A 24,157-nucleotide genomic window follows, 5' to 3' on the forward strand; every position below is an offset into this window, starting at 1 on the left:
AAAAATAATTTATTAAATATAATAAAATATACAAATTAAATTCAAAATTCTATATGTGGCATTAGGCTACATACTATTAAACTAGAATATATATATATATATATATATATATATATATATATATATATATTACATTTACATTTAGCCAGTTAACAGACACTTTTATCCAAAGCGACTTACAATTGAGGACAACAGAAGCAATCAAAACAAACAAAAGAGCATAATATGTAATATGTTATAATATATACATAATATGTAGGTGCTATGAGTAGGTGCAAGTCTGGGTTAGTCTAATGCAGTACACGCAGAAAGGTTTTTAATGTAATAAATAAAAAGAAAATAAGTAGATAGAATAGAAAAAGTATACAGAACGCTAGTGATAGAGGGTCATTTTTTTTTATAAATAACAAGAAAACAAGTTTGAAAGAATAGAAAAAGAATTGCGAACACTGGTGTTAGAGGGCAATTTTTTATAATAAATAAAAATAAAAAAGTAGATAAAAGAAATAGAATGAGTTTTATTTTTAGAGGGTCAAGTGTAGAGTATATATATTTCACATTTCATTCTATTTCAATTTTATGTAATTGAAATTTCATTTAGAATTCTGCCTCTGGGTTGGCTGCTGTAATTCAAATTTTAATTTAAAAAGTTTCAAGAAAAGGCATTCTCAATTTAGTTTTGAATGGTGCACAACCCTAGTTTGAAAACCATAACATTCATGAAAGTGATGTTTATGAACTGTCTAAGTGTAACAATGTCATGTACAAAATACTGGATACTTTTGCGAATTTTGTTCTTTCCCTGAAATATCAGTAAACTCATTTGAAAACATCCTCAGGCTAATAGCTCATAACACACCCTGGTTCAGGTTGCAAACAGAAGGTCACCAAGATGATACACCACTCAAAAAACACTAAAATAGATATAAAATCAGGACAATGAAATATGAGCCCAGCACGTTTACTATCTCTATCTCTCTCTCTTTCTCTAGGGTTACAAACTTTGGGGATTTTTCGTGTAGGCAGCTCCAAAAAAAGAGTCCGTCAAGTAAGTTTGTCAGTTCCAGCTGCTCTGTAGAACCAGTTTACGCCAAATCTTTTCTCTCTCACGTGTGGCATGCGCCCCCTGTCTTTCATACTGATTCTAGAAACAAACTGCTGACAGTATAACACTGGCAATACTGTTTTATCCTGCTCAATGAATATTTTAGATACTGATCTTAGCATGCACAGTGTCTTGTTTTCATGGCTGACTGTGATTTGTATGGTTACTACATTATCATACTATTAATTATTAACACTTCAGTATTATACTGTGTTTGTACAGGCACAGAATACATGGGATACTTGAGTCTCATGTGCGGTGGCAGTCTGTTTGATGGTGTTTTATCCTGCTGTGTCCTTGTGTGTTTTCAGCTGCGCGAGGACTTTGACATGGGGATAGATGTCGCGTTACACGAAGAGCACAACGTTCATGATGTGGCTGCATTACTGAAGGAGTTTCTGAGGGGCATGCCTGACCCCCTGTTAACACGAGAACTCTACCGGGCCTTCCTGCACGCTAACTGTATGAGCTTACAATTACAAAGACAGGCATTCACAAATTATCTAACATTTGTATTATTGCACAGGAATCAGGATACACAATTAAACTCTGTATTATCCAACACACTTCTCATTATTGTATCAGCTGTTATGAACTATGCTCACCTTACCAGATGTTTTGTGTTTGTCTGACAGTGTTGAGAGGGGCAGATCAGTTGACATACCTGCAGCAGTTGTTGTACCTGTTGCCACCCTGTAATTGTGACACCCTGCTGAGGCTCTTGACGCTTCTTCATACAGTACAGGAGAATGCAAACAGCTTCACTGGGCCAAACCAGCAGGAGGTATGGTCTGGGTTTTGCCATGGCAAGCAGTCCCCACCACTTTATAAGAGCCTTTATAATGTATAAAAAATGACAGGGATGTTTATCTCATACAGATGAGTGGTTGTGCAATTTCCTTTAATGTGTTATAATGAGTGGTGATATCAGAGCTAGATATTATTTGATACATTTTTTAATTAAAGTATGTAAATTTTTTCTGCAATTTGTAATTAGTGAATTCCAATCATGGTCTCGTTTGCACACAGATTTCTGAAAGCAAATTAACCAGGTTCCAGTTTAAATCACAATGTAATTTATATACACATTGTACGTGTTGGTTATTATTTTTCTAAATGCTTTGTTGCATCAGTACGACGGCGTTTTAGTGCCATGTTAAAAATTAAAAAAAAAAAATCTAAGATTACAAGATTAAAGTCGTAGTCGAAATGTTTCGAGAATAGAGTCGAAATGTTTCGAGAATAGAGTCGAAATGTTTCGAGAATAGAGTCGAAATGTTTCGAGAATAGAGTCGAAATGTTTCGAGAATAGAGTCGAAATGTTTCGAGAATAGAGTCGAAATGTTTCGAGAATAGAGTCGAAATGTTTCGAGAATAGAGTCGAAATGTTTCGAGAATAGAGTCGAAATGTTTCGAGAATAGAGTCGAAATGTTTCGAGAATAGAGTCGAAATGTTTCGAGAATAGAGTCGAAATGTTTCGAGAATAGAGTCGAAATGTTTCGAGAATAGAGTCGAAATGTTTCGAGAATAGAGTCGAAATGTTTCGAGAATAGAGTCGAAATGTTTCGAGAATAGAGTCGAAATGTTTCGAGAATAGAGTCGAAATGTTTCGAGAATAGAGTCGAAATGTTTCGAGAATAGAGTCGAAATGTTTCGAGAATAGAGTCGAAATGTTTCGAGAATAGAGTCGAAATGTTTCGAGAATAGAGTCGAAATGTTTCGAGAATAGAGTCGAAATGTTTCGAGAATAGAGTCGAAATGTTTCGAGAATAGAGTCGAAATGTTTCGAGAATAGAGTCGAAATGTTTCGAGAATAGAGTCGAAATGTTTCGAGAATAGAGTCGAAATGTTTCGAGAATAGAGTCGAAATGTTTCGAGAATAGAGTCGAAATGTTTCGAGAATAGAGTCGAAATGTTTCGAGAATAGAGTCGAAATGTTTCGAGAATAGAGTCGAAATGTTTCGAGAATAGAGTCGAAATGTTTCGAGAATAGAGTCGAAATGTTTCGAGAATAGAGTCGAAATGTTTCGAGAATAGAGTCGAAATGTTTCGAGAATAGAGTCGAAATGTTTCGAGAATAGAGTCGAAATGTTTCGAGAATAGAGTCGAAATGTTTCGAGAATAGAGTCGAAATGTTTCGAGAATAGAGTCGAAATGTTTCGAGAATAGAGTCGAAATGTTTCGAGAATAGAGTCGAAATGTTTCGAGAATAGAGTCGAAATGTTTCGAGAATAGAGTCGAAATGTTTCGAGAATAGAGTCGAAATGTTTCGAGAATAGAGTCGAAATGTTTCGAGAATAGAGTCGAAATGTTTCGAGAATAGAGTCGAAATGTTTCGAGAATAGAGTCGAAATGTTTCGAGAATAGAGTCGAAATGTTTCGAGAATAGAGTCGAAATGTTTCGAGAATAGAGTCGAAATGTTTCGAGAATAGAGTCGAAATGTTTCGAGAATAGAGTCGAAATGTTTCGAGAATAGAGTCGAAATGTTTCGAGAATAGAGTCGAAATGTTTCGAGAATAGAGTCGAAATGTTTCGAGAATAGAGTCGAAATGTTTCGAGAATAGAGTCGAAATGTTTCGAGAATAGAGTCGAAATGTTTCGAGAATAGAGTCGAAATGTTTCGAGAATAGAGTCGAAATGTTTCGAGAATAGAGTCGAAATGTTTCGAGAATAGAGTCGAAATGTTTCGAGAATAGAGTCGAAATGTTTCGAGAATAGAGTCGAAATGTTTCGAGAATAGAGTCGAAATGTTTCGAGAATAGAGTCGAAATGTTTCGAGAATAGAGTCGAAATGTTTCGAGAATAGAGTCGAAATGTTTCGAGAATAGAGTCGAAATGTTTCGAGAATAGAGTCGAAATGTTTCGAGAATAGAGTCGAAATGTTTCGAGAATAGAGTCGAAATGTTTCGAGAATAGAGTCGAAATGTTTCGAGAATAGAGTCGAAATGTTTCGAGAATAGAGTCGAAATGTTTCGAGAATAGAGTCGAAATGTTTCGAGAATAGAGTCGAAATGTTTCGAGAATAGAGTCGAAATGTTTCGAGAATAGAGTCGAAATGTTTCGAGAATAGAGTCGAAATGTTTCGAGAATAGAGTCGAAATGTTTCGAGAATAGAGTCGAAATGTTTCGAGAATAGAGTCGAAATGTTTCGAGAATAGAGTCGAAATGTTTCGAGAATAGAGTCGAAATGTTTCGAGAATAGAGTCGAAATGTTTCGAGAATAGAGTCGAAATGTTTCGAGAATAGAGTCGAAATGTTTCGAGAATAGAGTCGAAATGTTTCGAGAATAGAGTCGAAATGTTTCGAGAATAGAGTCGAAATGTTTCGAGAATAGAGTCGAAATGTTTCGAGAATAGAGTCGAAATGTTTCGAGAATAGAGTCGAAATGTTTCGAGAATAGAGTCGAAATGTTTCGAGAATAGAGTCGAAATGTTTCGAGAATAGAGTCGAAATGTTTCGAGAATAGAGTCGAAATGTTTCGAGAATAGAGTCGAAATGTTTCGAGAATAGAGTCGAAATGTTTCGAGAATAGAGTCGAAATGTTTCGAGAATAGAGTCGAAATGTTTCGAGAATAGAGTCGAAATGTTTCGAGAATAGAGTCGAAATGTTTCGAGAATAGAGTCGAAATGTTTCGAGAATAGAGTCGAAATGTTTCGAGAATAGAGTCGAAATGTTTCGAGAATAGAGTCGAAATGTTTCGAGAATAGAGTCGAAATGTTTCGAGAATAGAGTCGAAATGTTTCGAGAATAGAGTCGAAATGTTTCGAGAATAGAGTCGAAATGTTTCGAGAATAGAGTCGAAATGTTTCGAGAATAGAGTCGAAATGTTTCGAGAATAGAGTCGAAATGTTTCGAGAATAGAGTCGAAATGTTTCGAGAATAGAGTCGAAATGTTTCGAGAATAGAGTCGAAATGTTAGAGTCGAAGAGTCGAAATGTTTCGAGAATAGAGTCGAAATGTTTCGAGAATAGAGTCGAAATGTTTCGAGAATAAAGTTTCGAGAATACGAGAATAGAGTCGAAATGTTTCGAGAATAGAGTCGAAATGTTTCGAGAATAGAGTCGAAATGTTTCGAGAATAAAGTCGAAATGTTTCGAGAATAAAGTCGAAATGTTTCGAGAATAAAGTCGAAATGTTTCGAGAATAAAGTCGAAATGTTTCGAGAATAAAGTCGAAATGTTTCGAGAATAAAGTCGAAATGTTTCGAGAATAAAGTCGAACTGTTATGAGAATAAAGTCGAAATATTACGAGAGTAACTTCAAAATGTTTCGAGAATAAGGATTAAAGTTTATAATATAATAATATTTTGAGAGTATATTCTAGCCTTTTGCACATGCAAATGGCCCGGATTGGGAGCACCGGGAGATATTCCAAAGTCTCAGTTTTCAAAATCTGTCAGTTTTATAGCGAAATACAAACAATATATTACAATAATGTGTTTTTTTTCACGCTCTTTAATGTGGCGTGACAGATCGCTGTATTCGCTTCAGTTTAAGCGGCATGTGAGTCTTTCCGATTACAATAATGAGACATTATTTTCATTATAAATTAAGCTATACTGTTTTTTCAAGCCTTCTGATGTTCCTTCACTTTTATATCTTGCTATATACTTGAAATAAAGAGGAAGAACACATTTATTATTTGTATTTCGTGATAAAACTGACAGAATTAGAAAGCTGAGCTGTGTTATATTAAAAGCAACAAAGCACAAAATTATTGCGATAACTGGGTGGCTGGAGTGCTACAAATAATGAATGGAAGACGTTAAATATTATGTCCAATCATTTACTGTATTATTCCATGAATAAAACAGCTTGTGAATAGTCACTTACATGTTATAGCCTACAGGCTACCTCAGAAAAGGAGTTGGAGCCCACTTCAACTTTTAGAACGTTTTCTAAATTAAATAGGCTACATGTGCGGAATAAAAGTTTGGACACCACAGATGTTTTTGCGGAGTAGGTGGTGGAATTTTCACAAATTTGAAATTGTGGAATTTTCACAAAGAAAACAGTATAATTTAATGAATTGGTTCACATAAATACAGCGATCTGATCATTAAAGAGCTTGAAAAACACATTATTGTAAAACACATAATTTGTGTTTCGCTATAAAACTGATTTTGAAAGCTGAGACTTATATTAAAAGTAGGCCTACCAACAGCACAAAGCTTATTGCTATTGGGTGGCTGGCGCACTACAAATAACGAATGCAAAGGAAGACCTGAAATATTATTTCCAAGCATACTGTCCCCGCGAGTATGACACAGGATTAATTACCCTAAATTAAAGGCTGCCATTTTAACCTCATGTTTAATGTGCCTGATGACAGAGGCGAAACCACAATAATTGCTACTGTCCAAACACTAATATGTATCATTCCATTGTGACAGCAGTAGTAGCAGCCTTACGATGGAGACGGACTCCGGTGGAAGGAGGGACACACAGGCATCTCTGCACTCTGTGGGTCAGTCAAGTGATGACCTTTCATCCCTGGAGCCACTGTGTCCTCTTTACCCAGAGACGTCTGTGATAGGAAGTCTGAGCAGTGAGGTCTTCCTCAATGTTCTTCATCTTAACACCAACAGGAAACGTGAGTAATACAGCGTTCTTCACAATGACGCAGTAGTTAGACTAGTAATAATATATATTACCTGCTTTTTAGAGATGTAATTATATCTCCTCTACGATTTGAAAACTTTGAGGTCGATAAGATGTTTTATGCTTTTATGCTCACTGAGGCTGCATTTCTTTGATTTAACCAGGGAATTAACGTCTTAGAATTGACAAGACAGTTGACCCTGAGTGGTCAGCTAAATATCTACAGTGGATCTAAAATATGAATAGTTAATTATAACTAGTTATGGTTAATTATTCATATTTCCCCATGAGCTGATTCGCTACACCCGCTGACTGCAATAATAGAGCGTGGAATAGCTAGGACAATTTTTTATATAATTCCGACTGGATTCGTCTTAAAGAAGAAAGTCACATACACCTAGGATGCCTCGAGGGTGAGTAAAACACAGTCTAATTTTCATTTTTGGGTGAACTAACCCTTTAAGGTCTACACCTACCCCAACCCTAAACCTAACTGTACAATAATGCAAATACAGTAATTAATTGTTAAAAACTGACGCAATATTGATGTGCACATGTCCAGAAAGCCCAACTGGTGATAACTGTACCCCCTCCCCCTCCTTTAATTTTTTATTTCATTTTTAACAATTTTTTGAGAAAAGGTTCAGTCTTATGTGCATGTACAGCATTAGAATGACCACAAACAAACTCTCACGCAAAAGTTTTTAAATTAACATCAAACTACTGAATGCACCTTGCCATGACGTTTTCAGTCTCTAAACAGTGAAGCATGAAAGTTACTAAACAGGACCAGAATGTTTTTTACTTGAGGCGTTTGTGAATTATATTTTTGTGAAAATGTACCTTCTAGAAAGTTGTTCCATGATGGCACAAGCTATGATTGCTGCAAACCACATGGGTGTTGCCCAGTTTATTGACATCATAAAGAAGCAGAGACCATATGAACCCCCTGGAAATGGTTGACGTGCTTTTTTGTTTGTTTTTATTTGGGACAGGGTGATCCAATCCCATCTTTCATCCACGCTGTCCACTCCACTCCAAAACCAGATTATTTATCTGGTTTACAATTTGTACATTGCTTTATCGAAAGTGCACTTTTTTTCAAGCCCAGTATGGAATAAACATTATTACAATGTTATGAGAGGCGGATGAAACACAACTAACGTCAGCATGACGTAGCATTAGCTTGTGTTTGTCTCATGTTTTGATGTATTTTATGTTTGTCTGCTAATGCCAAAACACTCAGGGTGCCGTTACTGTGATCAGTGCATTAACTGATTCTCAAGATTGCAGCATTGATCTGGTCATTCCAACATTATCACCCTTACATTTTTGTTTCAACTCTCTCTTCACATAACCAAATAATGTTCAAATAAGGAACAAATTAGCAAATGTATAAAAATGAGAATGTCAAAGAAAAGTTAATATAACATTTATAATTACACATAAATAAAATCATGAAATAAAAGAGCCCAAATAAAAGAAGCATTCCTTCCCCTGTAATTATTAGATCACAAGCCAATTTCAAAATTAAAATATCCAGTTAACGCAGCCATTGATCTGGTCATTCCAACATTATCACCCTTACATTTTTGTTTCAACTCTCTCTTCACATAACCAAATAATGTTCAAATAAGGAACAAATTAGCAAATGTATAAAAATGAGAATGTCAAAGAAAAGTTAATATAACATTTATAATTACACATAAATAAAAGAGCCCAAATAAAAGAAGCATTCCTTCCCCCGTAACTATTAGATCACAAGCCAATTTCAAAATTAAAATATCCAGTTAACGCAGGTTGGACAAGCCTTAATTCAACTGTGATGATGACAACACATCTACAAACACTCTTACATAGCATGTGTAAATGTGTAATTTACATGGAATGGCACTATATGTTCGTTTATTTCAACATATAGCTCAGTCTACTTAAGACACTCAATGCCAGCAGGTTAACTGACCAGCGAGAAGCTTAAACCTCTTTATAGACATTGTGATGTCTTGTTTAGAAGACCTTTATACATGCTTTACAATGTCAAGAGTTGTTATACCACACATGCATTGATACCAAGTAGACTTTACAGGATGAATGGAATAATAATCAGCAGCACTGTCAGTTTTGACCCCTCACAGATTAAAGCGCATTTTTGTCAAACCAACAATCAAATAAAACCAGTGTAGTTTACAAAGGAAACCTGAAGTGAAAAAAAAAACGACCACCTTTTCCATTTTTGTCAAAACTATTGGGTTGGGAGAGAAGTAGATTAGGACAACAGGCTAGGCAACTGTGTGTTTGAAACTCTTTCAAGCAAAACTGGAATATTTTACTGCGGTACCTCGCTATCATGTGCTTTTCGCCTTACAAGACCTCAATACCTAATCTTGTTGGGTGTGTGTTTTTTTTTTGCATATAAATCTTGACTAATTGCAGGGTTGTCTAGTTGTCTTGTAAATATTTACTAGCTATGAGGGAACTGGGAGAAGTGGCTCATCCTTCTGGCCGTGCAACATCACAAACTAGAATCAATCCTTTATGGAGTCCCCTTAACCAATCTAACTATTACTAAGCCAAGTCACAGCTTAAACCCGACATTTACAGACAGATCTAAGACTGCGCTTCACTTCCCATCTAGGTCTATACTGAGTTCAAACGTTATTAATTAAGAGGGCAGAGACGATGATAGAGATCTAGAGAAGAGTTACTGAGATTAAACAGAATAGATGCAACCAATTCAATCGGCTTAATGAATCAGGAGACTTTATAATGGAGTGCAGAGCCACATTATGTTTGAATTATCCAACATTTCTACTGTTTAATGGCTAAACTGAATGAGTCCACATTCATTTCAGACAATCTCACAGCGCCACAGTGTTAATAAAACATGACTGGAAATGTGTGCAGCTTTTGGTTTCAATATGATAGGCATTTATGAGCTTGAACTTATATTCAGAATAATATAAAGCCCTAATTTCTATCTCCATCTGTTACGCTTTACAGTTAGTGCACTATTAAGTGTGCACTATATGACATAATCAAGCTGTACACTCACTTGCAGTGCACAAGAACTGGCAGAATGTTTTACATTCATTGAATACTGAAAGAGCATTCTTAAGCCAAGCTACATCCGTAATACAAGCACTACTCTGGTATCCACAACCATCTCTGCTTAAAAGAGCAGAGCACCCATCAATCCACAGGCCCTAAATTAAATCACTTTTCAAGTTCTCAACACAAAATATGCTCATCCCCTTTAAGCCAATTTAAACCTGGTCAGGTTTATCCATTCAGGTGGAGCAGCTCTACTACAATGGCAACATGAGCTACTGGTTCTGCATACAACACATTTATAACTAGCTGGTTAACGTGGATGTAGCATGATGTGTCACGCTTGGCACTGCAGATGAACATCTGAGGGTGAAGAACCGCCGTGCGGCTTTCTGGACTGATCGTGACATTGTGCCAAAACACAAATCATGACACACCACCCAGCGAATGTAAAGTGAATCAGATTATCGAAATGAACCTTGTTACTGTGTGTGGTGGGGAAAAAAATGTTTGTACAGTGTCCATTCTCAGGCCATCAAGATGTATGTGTAGCTCATTTCACATGTGTATATGTGCGTTTTTGTGTGTGCTGAGCAACACAAAGCAGGCGAGTGAGACGACGGCGAACCAGACAGCGATTACTTCTGCCTGGTGAATACGGTGTTGTATCCAGGTCACTCTGGCATCAACTGCTCCTGTCTGGGGCCTGACTGATGCTCTGGTGCAAGCTCCACTGATAAGCCTGGATGAAAAGGGACTTGACTGAGAGGGGATGGAGCAGGGGGCCGAGCTGTGTCAACAAAGCCCAAGCCTCCCTATCTGCCTGATCCTGTCTCTCACAAATCACACCCTCCCATTCTGTCAGTCACTCTTGCCGGCTCAGTCTCTAGACTGGTAGAAGAGTATATACCCTGACTCAGAGTTTTTGGAGATGTCCGATGTCAGACCGTAGAATTCCTCGATCGCTTGGGCGTCTATTTTCTGTGGGGACCAAAAAGAGAGAGATACATAACTGGATATAAAGGAAAACTTATTTAAACTGGTGCGCTAATTTCTGACTTCCTTTATGCATGAAAATAAACCTCATTGGTTCTTGCGGAAGCTTAAACATGCTTGCATGACAAATAAGCACATTTGTGATTCAGTTTATCATATTTTATGTGCACTATGTATGTGCATTAATCAATGTTTACAAGTGAATAAAAGCCTTAAATTAAATCTGTTAATCATATAAAGTGATTGTGTCTCTTGAGAAGACTTGGATTAAATGGCTAGGTTCAAATGGATCACAAGCATCAAAGTTTTCAGTGAACGGATTTTCAATGAAGAGACAGAAATCTCAGATTGCATTATATATTTTTTTTCCTTTGAGTTGCAAAGATGAGGAAAAGTCTTTGATTTGGAACAACATGAGTAAAAGGATATTTCAACTAGGGATGCATGATATTATTGGAACGTTATCGGAATCGGCCGATAAAGGCTTAAAATGTAAACATCGGCATCGCCCGATTTGAAAACATTATGCCAATATGCCTTTCCTATAAGACGAATAGCTCACATGTGCTCTGGGTGAGTTAGCGATAAGATCACGTCAACAGTTTCAATGTTTTGGATCACTGCATTTTAATTTGTACATGCAGGCGTCTGGTGCGGCAGCCTCCCAATGCACATCTGGTAAGGCATTTCATTTACTTAGGGGGCGCTGTTGGCCAACTTGTAATAGAATGAAAGTAAAATACACAAATAACATTAAAGGGGTCATATGATGCGATTTCAATTTTTCCTTTCTCTTTGGAGTGTTACAAGCTCTTGGTGCATAAAGAAGATCTGTAAAGTTGCAAACACTAAAGTCTCAAAACCAAAGAGATATTTTTTTTATAAAAGTTAAGAGTTAACCACGCCTACCTAAAATGGCTCGTTCTAACACGAGCTGATCTGTGCTGGTCGCTGAGGAAATACATCAACTTTCACCGTGGAACTTTTTTTTTGCTTTAGGCCATCTATTAAAATTAAATCCACAAACAAAATCTTAAGGTTTCAAAAATTGCATTTGTCTGGAGAAAAAAAAAAAAGCAGAGATTGATTTTATTATAGTATTTTCAAAGCTTTCAATGTACTCCTATAAAAAAAACTAACCAAAATTAAAAATTTTGAATGTATTTTATGAATGTGTTTGAATTTTGAAAATTCAAAATGAAAAATCATTTCTGCACAGGAGAGACTTGGTGTTGTTTTAAAACAAAAGGAAATATATATCGGTATTGGCATTGGCTATCGACTAAAATTATTTTAAAAATATTGGCATATCAGATATTGGCAAAAATCTAATATCATGCATCCCTGATTGCAACCAAAAATGAATATTCTATCATTTACTTGCTCTCATGTCATTCCTAACCTGTTTAGTAGATATTTTGACAAATTTATTTTATTTTTATTAATATTTAATTAATTATTAATAATATTTAACTGATTCTTTCGTGTTTCACAAAGGAAGGAAAGTCAAACAGTTTTGGATTCCTTCAAATGAAGAAGCATGGGATATCTGTGCAATTAGCAATACCGAACATAATTGCAATCTATTTGAGAATCACAACAGGGTCAAACAAAACAACACCCGCCCCAAGCAATAACCAAAAATTCTGCATGGTGTCACTAGTGGTGCAGAAATTACACAGTTCGCCTTGACTTCTAAAGCTGTGTAAATGGAAATCTTCTCTGTCCAGAAAAAGCTCTAATGTTTCTTTTTCCAGATGTGCAATTGGGAAGACATCAGATAATGGAAAAAAACTAAACAGATAAAGAACATCTGACTTTAGCGTGCAATGGAGCTAAGCACTGCTCCATAAACCCTCTGCCTCCAACATCCAGTGTCTTACACCACCACTGTGCTTGGTATTTATAAAAGACTGCTGTTTCCCCATGTTTACGGTATGAGAACCACTTCATGTTCAGAGAAGCATCTGAGAGTTTGTGTTCACAACATGCGTGTAAATATTTGTCAAGGTTACCGTGTAGCAGAGCGGAAATCACATCTGTGTGTCAAAACCAAATGGATTTATACTATAAGTGTGCACGCAGGTGATGGAAAATCTGTCTCAATGTCGATTCAAGGTATAATTATAAATATGAGCGTAGTTCGTCTGTTAATATCACATTAATATCTTTTTTGTTTGTTGTTTTTTTTTAGTTTGTTACTCAGATGCAGGCAGTGCGCTGCATGAGAAAAAAAAGTAATATAGCCAAAGCAACCGCATAGCCGCTCTTTAGTATAGATGCATGTTGATTTTATCAGACGATAACGCGATTATAAATGAGAGTGACTCCTGGTTAACATTAAAAGGGTCATGTTTAGTTACTATTTAGTGTGGTATTTTTTGACAATATTCACTCATCATGACAGTAAAATAGGTAATTCTAAGTCAATATACTGCAGTATTTCCTCTTTCAATCAGTAGAAAATATGGTTAACACCCGGTCATGCATGAAAAAAAAATACCGTCATGTAACGTGAAACCGGTATAATTTTGAAAAATACTGTGATATAAATTTTTGGTCATACCGCCCAGCACTACCTTAAACTGCAAATAATTTATCGCTAGAAAAGCAAACTAAATGTGAAAATTAACATAATGTTATAACAACTGGAAAAAGAAACAATCAAGTTTGCTGAACTGAAACTGATGCTTCAAGGTCTCGGGTATTTTTTTAGATACTTCTACTTTCTCGGTTCTCTTCTTTAAAAGTAGTAGTACTTCAGAAAATTATTTCACCTCTTTGAAAACAAAGAATAAGCATGTGCATGATCACTGAAGTCTATGGGCCAATAATATTATTCAGTAAAATAATAATTTATTTTGGGTCCAAAATTATTTTCTCTGGATACTGACTGCATGTTACAGATTTGTTTTATGTCAACTGGAATACATTATCAATTAAGAAGAGCAACATTATACTCAAACTTACCTCTACAATGTCATCATCAAACAGAAGCCAGAAGTCATGACTCTTCACTATAGTGATATAATGACCTCGATTTGGACCACTACAAAAAAGAAAACATATTAACAAGATGTGATGAGCAGAAACAAATGACAATCCACAGCACTATGAACGGAAGAGAAGAATCCCTTGGTCACCAGAGAGAAGATTTTTGTTTCAGTGGAAGATCGATTTATGGAGAACAAAAAATTTACTTAAAATAAAAAGAAAACATATGCATGTATAATTCATTCATAATAAGATGCCTTTAGAAAATAGAGTACATTTTCATTTCATGCCTACTTTAAACATTACCACACAGACAACATACTGTGCTCTTAACTTAATACACAATCCTTCATCAAGAAAAAATGTACTTGGCCAGATGCAGATGAGTTTATTTCTTCTTCATCAAAACAGATTTGGAGAAATCTCTTCAATGAATCCTCTGCAGTGAATGGGTGCCATCAAGAAGCTGATGAAAGCAGCACAATAATCTACATGACTCCATCAATTAATGTCTTGTTAAGTGGAAAGCTGTGTATTTGTAACAAATTCATCAAGATTATTTCTTAACTTCAAACTGTTGCTTTTGGCTATAGGAGTACTCTATCTGTAATGCTGCATTCTCCAGTGAAAAAAGTAATCTTGTCTGAATCAGGAGAGAGGTATGCACAAATCAATTAGCATTTACAAGTGAAAGCAATCTAAAAAACAGTTCTAAACAAATATGTCAGTGGATTTTGATGTGAGAGGACAACAAGTGATGGACATTTTCACTGGAGGGAGTGTTATTATGGATTATGGACTGGTATTTTGACCAGAAGCGCTGGTTTAATAAAACGCCTGAATGATGGATTTGTTTTTTACAAACATACACCTTTTCAGTTTATAGAGTCATGGAATACTGTGGATTATTGCGATGCTTTTATCAGGTGTTTGAACACTCATTCTGATGGCACCCATTCGCTGCAGAGGATCCATTGGTGAGCAAGTGATGTAATGCTAAAGAAACAAACTCATCTACATCTTGGATGGCCTGAAGAGGAGTACATTTTCAGCTAATTTTAATTTTTGGGTGAACTATTCCTTTGAATTGACTGTCACGTCAGAAACCTACCTCCCACAGTGCACCACTACAGCCACCAGGTCGTACAATCGATCAGGGTTGGTAGCATCACCAGAGGTGTTAAAGAGCCTCAGCTCCAGAGGGAAGACTACACGATAAGAGAGCTTGGTGTAGCGATGAAGCTGGTCCATATACTTAAAGCGCTTTAGGTGCAGGGCAAGGATCATGGGTAATTTCTTCACCCGCATCCTTTAAGTAAGAAGAGAGACAGGATCGATTTTAACTTGAAATTCCATCTCTATTCTCAGAATGCACGTTATTGGCCAACTTCCTGAGCAACTGTAATTGTTAAATGCTCCAGGATTAAAGGTGCTGTATGTAGGATTGACACTGAGTGGTTGAACTAGGTATTGCAGTCCAAATTCAAAATATTGGAGAGGTTGTTTTTCACACGGCCCCTCCTCCTCAGACTTGATGCACATGCAGGTTGCCAGATTGACGACACCAACAGGAACGAGTGCACTTGACGATGAATGGAATGAAATGAAATGCGCTGTGTTTTATGCCAACTGGCAACCTGGGGGTCCCGAAATACAACTGGGTAAACTGGCAGTGGGCAAGTTTCACAAACCAAAACAGAGACCAACATTCCGGAACGCACATCTTCAAAGGAGAATAACTGACTGTAACATTGTTTTTCAGATAAATATGTTCCAGTGTTTTCAGTGTCTCAGAGCAGTTCAGCTTGCAGTAAACGCTATTCCACATAAAACTCATCTCTGCATGTGCTCTGAGTTTGAGTTGCTTATAATGTACATTTGGGAATGCAACAAAAGAGAAACCTGAATAGTTTCCTAAGTTTTTCCGCCAAAATAAAAGCTTTGATGGTTTAACATTTGAAAGACATCTATAAATATTAGTATTGTCATTTTACAGTTATAATGTAAAAAAAGGCTATTAAATAATTTTTCATAAATACTTAATGTAAAAAAACCAAAGTCAAATATTACAAAATAGTAATATTTCATATTTCCTTTTACATTTTATTTGCCTCTACTAGTAATTTCTATAATTTTAGTCTACATATAATAATTTAATAAACATATTAACATATAGATCACAACATTTTGGGCCTAATTGTGCAGGCCTACAAACAAGCACAGCAAACCTAAAGCTTTTTATAAAATTATTATAAAAAAACAATAGCCTAATAATAATAAATCACATTTTAAATCACAATGGCATTTTTTTAATACCTGAAAAATCCTCATCAGTCATCATAACACCCCTACATCTCAGATCAGCTAAAACAGTTATTAACATAATCCGCAATCCAAACATTTAACAGAGTTCTTTGTACTGTTGAAAACTGTCCTCCCATCACATCCATACAATCCCCCAGATGCTGATTAGTCCAAGCCAAAGTGACAAAAACATACTCCCAAAAACTCACTCATCCCATATCTCATTAATAAAAACAAGAGCCCTTTAGGGTACTTCTGACTCACTCCACCTCCTCTGACTCACCGCTTCACAGTTCAGGCACCGTGTCTCATTGGTCAGTGTGCCTTGGAAGATCTCGTGCACCCATGTCTGCTGGGTCTTTTCCTCCGTTTCCCCTTCGCCTGTACTGCTACCGCTTCCACCTCCTCCTCCACTTCCACCATTCTGTACTACCTTTCCATTCTGCTGTCTCTCCTGGCTCTTTTCCTCCTGTAGCAGGTCTGCAATGGTGTTGAGCAAATAGTTGAGGAATTCGTGAGCATCTTGCTGCATGTAGTTGTCAAACAGTTCTGTAGGTAAAAAAAAAGAAGAAGTGTTGATAGCATCAGGTAGCTGCAAGTCTAATATATAAACAGTAGAAATGAACAGTGAAAAAATGATTTAATCATTTAATAGCAATGCATTTCGATCACATACACAGTGTTTCCCGCATAGCTATTCAGCAGTGCAGCTGAATCTACTGCGCCATGGTAAAAGAAATTACGTATTATGTCAGTTCCTAATTTGCAGTCAAAGCAAAACTATACAACGATAAATTGTGTTGTCTTTGCTGGCTGCATGCTGCATGAGCAGTATCTGGTTCATGACAAATGACTCTTATAAGCTGCTCTGTTCTTGTTTTAATCAGCCAAACAAATGTAAATACTGAATCCATAAGAGCAGTTGCTGTATTACTATCAAACTCACTTAATTGTGACAATAGTAACAACTTCACATCTGACTTGAAACAGACTGGCTGTTCATGTTACACATTCACAACAGGTTTAATTAAAACAGCATTGTGAAATATTTTTAGTTTCAAAACGGTTTCTTTTATTATTATTGACATATTTGTTTTATTCCTGTGATGGCAAAGCTGAATTTTCAGGAGGCATTACTCCAGACAGTGTCACATGATCCTTCAGAAATCATCCTAATAAAAATGTCTTATTATTACCAATGTTGAAAACAGTTGTACTGCTTAAAATTTTTGTTGAAACCAACATTTCAGATAAATATAAAGTTCAAAAGAAGTTTAGAAATCTTTTATAACATTATAAACGGCTTTACTGTCACTTTTGAACAATTTCAGGCATCAAAAGAAAATACTGACCCCAAATTTTTGGCATCTATCTTTATATCCATGTTTACAAACATATCAGAACATGCATTTCATCTGTATAGCAAAATTTCACGTAAGCACCTGCATAACATTCCCATTATCCCACATCTACAACCCCTCTCTCATCAGTCAGTCAAATTGCTTACTGTAGGACCCAGAATCTTTTCTCACCATTTTCTTTCCTCAACCTGGAGATGAACTTCTTTGGTGGAATGACTCCCACTTTCTTCTTCTGAGTTGCAATGCTGTTGAAGAGGTCAGCCAGGCAGGTTAGCAGGCTCTCTTTCCGTCGCGGCTGGATCTTATAGGCCAGCACTTTCTCCCGGAAGGGCCGGCAAAAGTACAGTGCCTGCAGCACTGAGTTACAGTAGCAGGTGTTGCCAAACTGAGCGACCAGATTGTAATTGGAGAAAGAACAGATCAAAGATTGATGAAGGATATGTGATGACATACATGCACATATAATATGTGTCATATCTGCAATTAATGTCTCAGAGAAGGAAAGCAAATCATTGTTGGATATATGGAGCAGTTTTATTATTATATTTTGCTGCCTTTTATACATGCTTGCCAAATCTGCCATCAAGTGATGACATAAGCACATTACATAAAAAAATGTGCTTTAAAACGTAAAAGTGATATGGCAAAGTAATCTTCTACTTATAGCACATTCACTGACAAAAACAATAACGTAAACTTACATTGACCAGCCCAAAGTAGTGTTCATTAACAGGGAACTGTTCCGGTCCAATCTCCTTTTCCAAAGCAGAGGCATTGGCGCCCTACAGGGAACAGCCACAATGGTTATCTTGGCTCATGGGTCTCAATAATACAAGTGACCAGGAACACTCTGGACCTATTGGAGACTAACAGGAACATCCTGTTTGTGAAGAATGATGCCAGACTTGGCATTAACAGGATGCAGTTGCTGGGCAAGTGCACCCACTCTGTTTCACCAGGGGAGAACATCAAGGCAGAGCTGTAAGTGGTATCAGTATCTGAAGTATAATGTATGAGTTCTCAGATGTTAAAAGGCCTAAGTCAGAGGTTCTCAAGCTTTTTGACCCGAAAGCCACCCCGCTGTCCAGCTCCTTATTCAAAGACCCACTTTCCAGGCATATAGGAGGAGATATTTCTGCTGCAGTTATGATAAAGCTATTTCTTTCCTTCTTTTTTTTTTTTAAACAGAAACTGGGAGCATAAAAATATCAAATTAATTAACCACAATTGAGAAATTTCAAAAACTGTATGTTCTTCAACAGGATTTATTGTTTTTATGCGTTTTAATTTAGATTAGAGCTTTACTATTTCAAAAATATTCATAATAATTAATGATTTAAATACTGTAAATATTGTTTCTGGAAAGATGAATCATCAAAGGGATCTGATTCATCGTGGCTTAGGTAGTAATCTGTTGAAAATTTAACTTTATATATAATGTCGACCCAAGACTTGATTACCTTGATCCTAAGGCATTTTTAAACAGAAACTGGGAGCATAAAAATATCAAATTAATTAACCACAATTGAGAAATTTCAAAAACTGTATGTTCTTCAACAGGATTGATTGTTTTTATGCGTTTTAGCGTTTTAATTTAGATTAGAGCTTTACTATTTCAAAAATATTCATAAGAATTAATGATTTAAATACTGTAAATATTGTTTCTGGAAAGATGAATCATCAAAGGGATCTGATTCATCGTGGCTTAGGTAGTAATCTGTTGAAAATTTAACTTTACATATAATGTCGACCCAAGACTTGATTACCTTGATCCTAAGGCCTAATGTATCAATACATTTACTCAAACTAAAATTACTCAATTTACGAACAGCATTTTATTTTTTACATAACTCATAGCTCTTTTACATAGCCACCTCAGGGTGCCAGTATGTACTAAGCGAAATCAACAAGATGTAAATCTATGTGTCTTATCTCTATAACTGGTTATCAATAACCGCTGGTAAATAAGGAAGTTGCCACATAAATATCTTGCTATAGAAAGGATTCACTGATTGATGATAATTCAATCTCAAACTAGAAGCTGTTCTATAACGGGACTCCCAGTAACGTTACCTACCCAAATAAATACGATTTTAAATTCCAACAGTATTATGTACACAGCAAATGCCCCATTTTTATGTTCGTTGCGAGTCTGATCTACTGTGAATGTTCTCGTGTGACAGTTTAAGAAACCTCTTTCAGCACTACAAAGACACTGAGCTCATTGAATCCGTGTGTCCTTCAAATAATGTTAAAACAACAACAGAAGCAGCAGCAGGAAATGTAGTCTCGTGCATGACCTCGCCTGTTACCCTGTCCACCCTTCCTCTTTACAAAACACTCCTAAACATACATATAGTATCCACATGACAGATATTATCTGATGGTAAATAAAGCTGAGCCGCCCGGCTAATCAAACATGGGCATTATTTGTGTGTCGCTCGCTAATACGCTAGGCTACACATTTGACCCCTGAGCAGAATATCAAATTCTCGGACAAAAATGCTATAAAGTCCGTTTAACCACATCTCCAAACTTCTACTGCGTCTATAAACCCGGACAGAGAGGTGTGCAAACTTTTTGTGGCTGCGCTGCCATGTTCATGACACGGTTGTTTATCTGTTAGCTGTTGAGCTAGCCCTGTTAGCAGGCTAATCCAAACACAGGTTAGACGCAGTGGACGGGACAACACTCATGCTTTTATGCGAAGAAAAACTCACCATCGTACAAATCGAGGCGATCTTTCGGACTGTCATCAGTATTTCCATCCGTCTGCCGCCATGTTGGACCGAACCCCTATTTAAAACTGTGACAGCCGCACAGGCTGAAGTTCCGGTGAATCCTTCCTTCAGTCGGTCCAGCTCTCGGCGGAATGAGGGAGTGTCGCCTCGCGCGCTGTAGCCTAGCAGCTGCGCAGTACACAACACAACATCACCAACCCTACTATGGCGAAGGCTACTGTTCACATCAACTTTATTTTCAACATAGTTCACAAATACTGGGAAATTTCGCATTGAAATGACAAAGCACGGAATAGAAAAGAAAGGATATGCGAATGTTTACGTCAATTAGGTAAATATTTTAAGGGGCAATTTTCTTTTTTTTTTCTTTCACATATTTTGAAACATATTTTGTAACAATATATTTTGTGATAATTGATATTATCTGGGCTATATAGCCTAGTGTTTCATATCAGTGTAATGTTTATGGTATTAAAAACATTTACATTTATTACATTTTTTTTTTTTTAAATCAACATTATTTAAATAACAGTTTAGCCTATGATTACATGTCTTAAAAATGTAACATCCCATGAGCAACAAAAATTGTCTAAAATGATATGATATTAGTGCGAACTGGCAAAACGAAAATAAGCGTGAGACATTTTATAATTTCTAAATATCTGAAAAGAAAGAAAGAAGAAGGAAAAAAACTGAAAATCTTTTTTGTTTTATGTTGCGTTAGTAACCATTCAAAAATCAAGTGACATTTTAAATAAGGATTTACATTAATCCTTTTATTTCACGCATATTGTAACCAGTTGGATATGAAGGCAGACAACGGTGAATTATGGATACTATGTGTAACATGGAATAGCCCCGAGTTACATTCTTTTGATGTTTTCATATTTTATGGCGAAGGCTTGTCGTATGAATATTAATTAGGTAATGCTGACGTTGCTTGGTAACCTTCCTATCACGTGGTCTATTTCATATTCATGAGTCCAATCTTCTTCATAGTAAGATTCGTATACACCCGCCCTTCTCTGGTTTCTCGACTTATCCTCTAACGGCCGCAGAGTCGTCTGTGGCCCCCGGACGCTCTGTGTTGCTTTTGACCGATGTATATGTTTTATAGATTCGCGGGAACCTGGACAAGGAGGAGAAGACGACAATGAGACGACCTTGAGGTCACACTGGCGCTCGGCTATTTCCGTGCTGTCTTTTCATAAACACACACAGACACACACACACACAACAAGAACAACTCACTACAAATATAAACTGTGGTGCACAGCTGTTTGGAAGAATGTTATATCTTTATATCTTTTTTTTAATATCTTTTACAATATAAAGTTCAAGCCTACTGTTTAGACAAAATGTGTGATTTTAATCTTTTGTGCAATTGACAAGGATGAAAAAATTAATAGCAAAATAGTAAATTTCGACAGGTTTACATACTTTTTTCCACACAAGTATGCCTTCAGTTACCAATGTTAGCAATGTTACATTTATTTTATTTAGTCATTTAGCAGACGCTTTTATCCAAAGCGACTTACAAATGAGGACAACAGAAGCAATCAATTGTAGTATTAAAACAACTAAAAACAGATCCAAAACTAAAAGCTAAAACTTTATAAATATTATCTATACACACTCTAAAAAATGCTGGGTTAAATATAACCCAGCGCTGGGTTAAAAAGGGACAAACCCAGCTATTCGGTTGTTGTGACCCAGCGGTTGGGTTGTTTTGAACCCAACCGCTGGGTCAAAACAGCCCAAACGCTGGGTCAAAACAGCCCAACCGCTGGGTCAAAACAACCCAACCGCTGGGTCAAAACAACCCAATAGCTGGGTTTGTCCCTTTTTAACCCAGCGCTGGGTTATATTTAACCCAGCATTTTTTAGAGTGCACATTTTAAAAATAAAGAAATTAAATAAAAATGACAAATGCATACAACAAAATGTCTTAACATTTAAATGAAAAACAAAAAATAAAGCTAAAAACAATTCAAACTATTAAAGAACAAAAGGTATAAGAGTATAATAATGATTCTAACATAACACTAAGCCAAACATAAAAAAACAACTACATATATGTGTATGTGTATGTACAACCACACACACATACATATATATATATATATATATATATACATATATAAATTCAATATATACATTATTTCATTTCCATTTAGTTTGTTGAAGAATTAAAATAACTCAAATTAAATAAAACTAAAACTTAAATCAGCTAACTTAGATTTGCGTTATGATAGGCTAACAGCTCTAGCGCGTATCTACACTTTACGATAGTGCTTCAAAAAAGTCATTAAATAGTTAATAGTAATTAAAAAGTCATTAAACAATATGCACATTCTTTTCGATATAGCACGCTTATTAATATATAAATGCATTTTAATGCAAAAACATTTTATTAATAACAATATAATATAAATATAATACTCACATTTAGGCTAAGCATTTAGCATTCAAATTTTATAAATGAATTTGGGTCTTGAGTGAGCTGGTTTATTCACGCCCCTCTTCCTTGTCCGCTTTTTTTTTCTTTTTCTTTTTTTGCTGAAGGCGCAGTTGCGATCTGGAAAGAGATCTTGCGATCAGGAACTGCGGGTTGTGAACGGTTCAATTTAGCTTTGCTAGACTATATTAGTTACTTCATTGGAGGGCCGGTATGCAAAATTAGCATTCATGTCGTGCAGAACTGGAGCCAGCATTTGGGGTGCACTGGATTGCATTTATTATGAAGACCTCTGTCTGCCAAACGCAGATAACAGAAAGCTTCTCGCGTTGTGAGGAGGGCTCGTATAGCGCGAGAACGCGGAGGAAAAGAGATGCATTTCTAGACAGTCGAATAGCCTAATAGTTACAGCTTTCTAAATGCGTCTTCTTATCGAACAGCCAAGAACAATGAGCAGTGGCTCTAGCAACTTTCTGCTAGTGCCTATACCGGAGTATCCTGTACTAGACTGCGTGCCAAACAAGAACGTCAAAATAGTTGTTCTTGGTGCAAGCAATGTCGGAAAAACAGGTAAATATATCAAACAATGTGGCTTTTAATATGTAAAATATATATATTTTAAAATAAATTTACAAGTACAAGTAATATAACTCATTTTACTTTATGCCATCATACAAGAACGTCAAAATAGTTGTTCTTGGTGCAAGCAATGTCGGAAAAACAGGTAAATATATCAAACAATGTGGCTTTTAATATGTAAAATATATATATTTTAAAATAAATTTACAAGTACAAGTAATATAACTCATTTTACTTTATGCCATCATATTTTTTTATTACATAGTAACTTATTCTAATGGCACTTTGGTGATTTAATGTGTATACAGTTTATTCTGTTTAAAGTCATTAATAGAGACGCTAATCCTGAACAAACGATGATGTTGGAGATATTTAAGCTAGTTTAACGCCAGGGTGCGACATACACTGGAACACTGCACAGTTGTGCACGAGCTATGTGACAATGCTTATGCCTATTATGCTGATACAAAGTTTCTATTTGGTTTTAATTTTCAGCTCTGATTGTACGATTTCTTACTAAGAGATTCATAGGAGACTATGAAGCCAACACAGGTAAACATTATACTGAAACAATGCTATTATACTATGCTCCTATGAACTGTAAAAATGTGTTCATCATCATGACATTTTTGTTTCAGACTGTTTTACTGGTTAGTGGTTACAATCATTTCTGTTATCCGTAATAAACTTGATCAGACTTTCAACATTTTACACTGAAAATACACTGACGTTTATCATTTTAGTAAGTGGATTTTTTCTTTTTCAACATTCCTAGGAGCCTTGTATTCAAGGAAGATTAATTTGGATGGGGAGCAAGTTTCTTTACAAGTGCAGGACACTCCGTGTGTTTCACTCCAGGTACCGCCAAATCACATTCCTAACACTTCCTTCTGTCGTTCAGCTAAACCTTCATCAAAAGTAGTGTGCCCATGGTGTATTATCACAGTCATTTAGATCACTCAGTCAT

General features: G+C 36.1%; 3 protein-coding genes across 3 annotated transcripts in view; 2 read left to right on the top strand and 1 right to left on the bottom strand.

Annotated features, from left to right (window-relative positions):
• Positions 1–1,988, top strand: part of LOC107596505 (rho GTPase-activating protein 6-like) — a 36,104-nt gene extending 34,116 nt beyond the window's left edge. Inside the window, exons 6-9 of the mRNA XM_016287251.1 lie at positions 993–1,048; positions 1,417–1,567; positions 1,741–1,900; positions 1,985–1,988. Coding sequence (XP_016142737.1) covers positions 993–1,048; positions 1,417–1,567; positions 1,741–1,900; positions 1,985–1,988 — 371 coding nt within the window. The remainder of the gene's footprint in view (positions 1–992; positions 1,049–1,416; positions 1,568–1,740; positions 1,901–1,984) is intronic.
• Positions 1,989–8,275: 6,287 nt separating this feature from the next.
• LOC107596506 (ubiquitin carboxyl-terminal hydrolase 12-like) lies at positions 8,276–20,331 on the bottom strand. Its single transcript, XM_016287252.1, has 7 exons — positions 20,133–20,331; positions 18,114–18,194; positions 17,584–17,797; positions 16,321–16,600; positions 14,859–15,056; positions 13,724–13,802; positions 8,276–10,738 (listed from the first exon to the last, which is right to left on the bottom strand). Exons 1-7 carry the CDS (start codon positions 20,178–20,180, stop codon positions 10,637–10,639), a joined length of 1,002 nt encoding a protein of 333 aa, XP_016142738.1. The 5' UTR covers positions 20,181–20,331; the 3' UTR covers positions 8,276–10,636.
• Positions 20,332–22,719: 2,388 nt separating this feature from the next.
• LOC107596470 (ras-like protein family member 11A-like) overlaps positions 22,720–24,157 on the top strand; it is a 6,720-nt gene continuing 5,282 nt past the window's right edge. The window contains exons 1-3 of the mRNA XM_016287215.1: positions 22,720–23,181; positions 23,686–23,742; positions 23,966–24,048. Of these exons, the coding sequence (XP_016142701.1) occupies positions 23,031–23,181; positions 23,686–23,742; positions 23,966–24,048 (291 nt within the window). The 5' untranslated portion in view covers positions 22,720–23,030. The remainder of the gene's footprint in view (positions 23,182–23,685; positions 23,743–23,965; positions 24,049–24,157) is intronic.

This window comes from Sinocyclocheilus grahami, unplaced genomic scaffold (genome assembly GCF_001515645.1).
Source record: "Sinocyclocheilus grahami isolate Dianchi unplaced genomic scaffold, SAMN03320097.WGS_v1.1 scaffold219.1, whole genome shotgun sequence".
NCBI lineage: Eukaryota > Metazoa > Chordata > Actinopteri > Cypriniformes > Cyprinidae > Sinocyclocheilus > Sinocyclocheilus grahami.

Excerpts from the sequence above, each read along its gene's own strand:
- LOC107596506 (XM_016287252.1), bottom strand. The coding sequence starts at position 20,180 with ATGGAAATACTGATGACAGTCCGAAAGATCGCCTCGATTTGTACGATG. Across the intron at positions 18,195-20,132 it reads TCGCCTCGATTTGTACGATG|GGCGCCAATGCCTCTGCTTT; the intron begins GTGAGTTTTTCT and ends TGTTCCCTGTAG. Across the intron at positions 10,739-13,723 it reads TTGATGATGACATTGTAGAG|AAAATAGACGCCCAAGCGAT; the intron begins GTAAGTTTGAGT and ends TGGTCCCCACAG.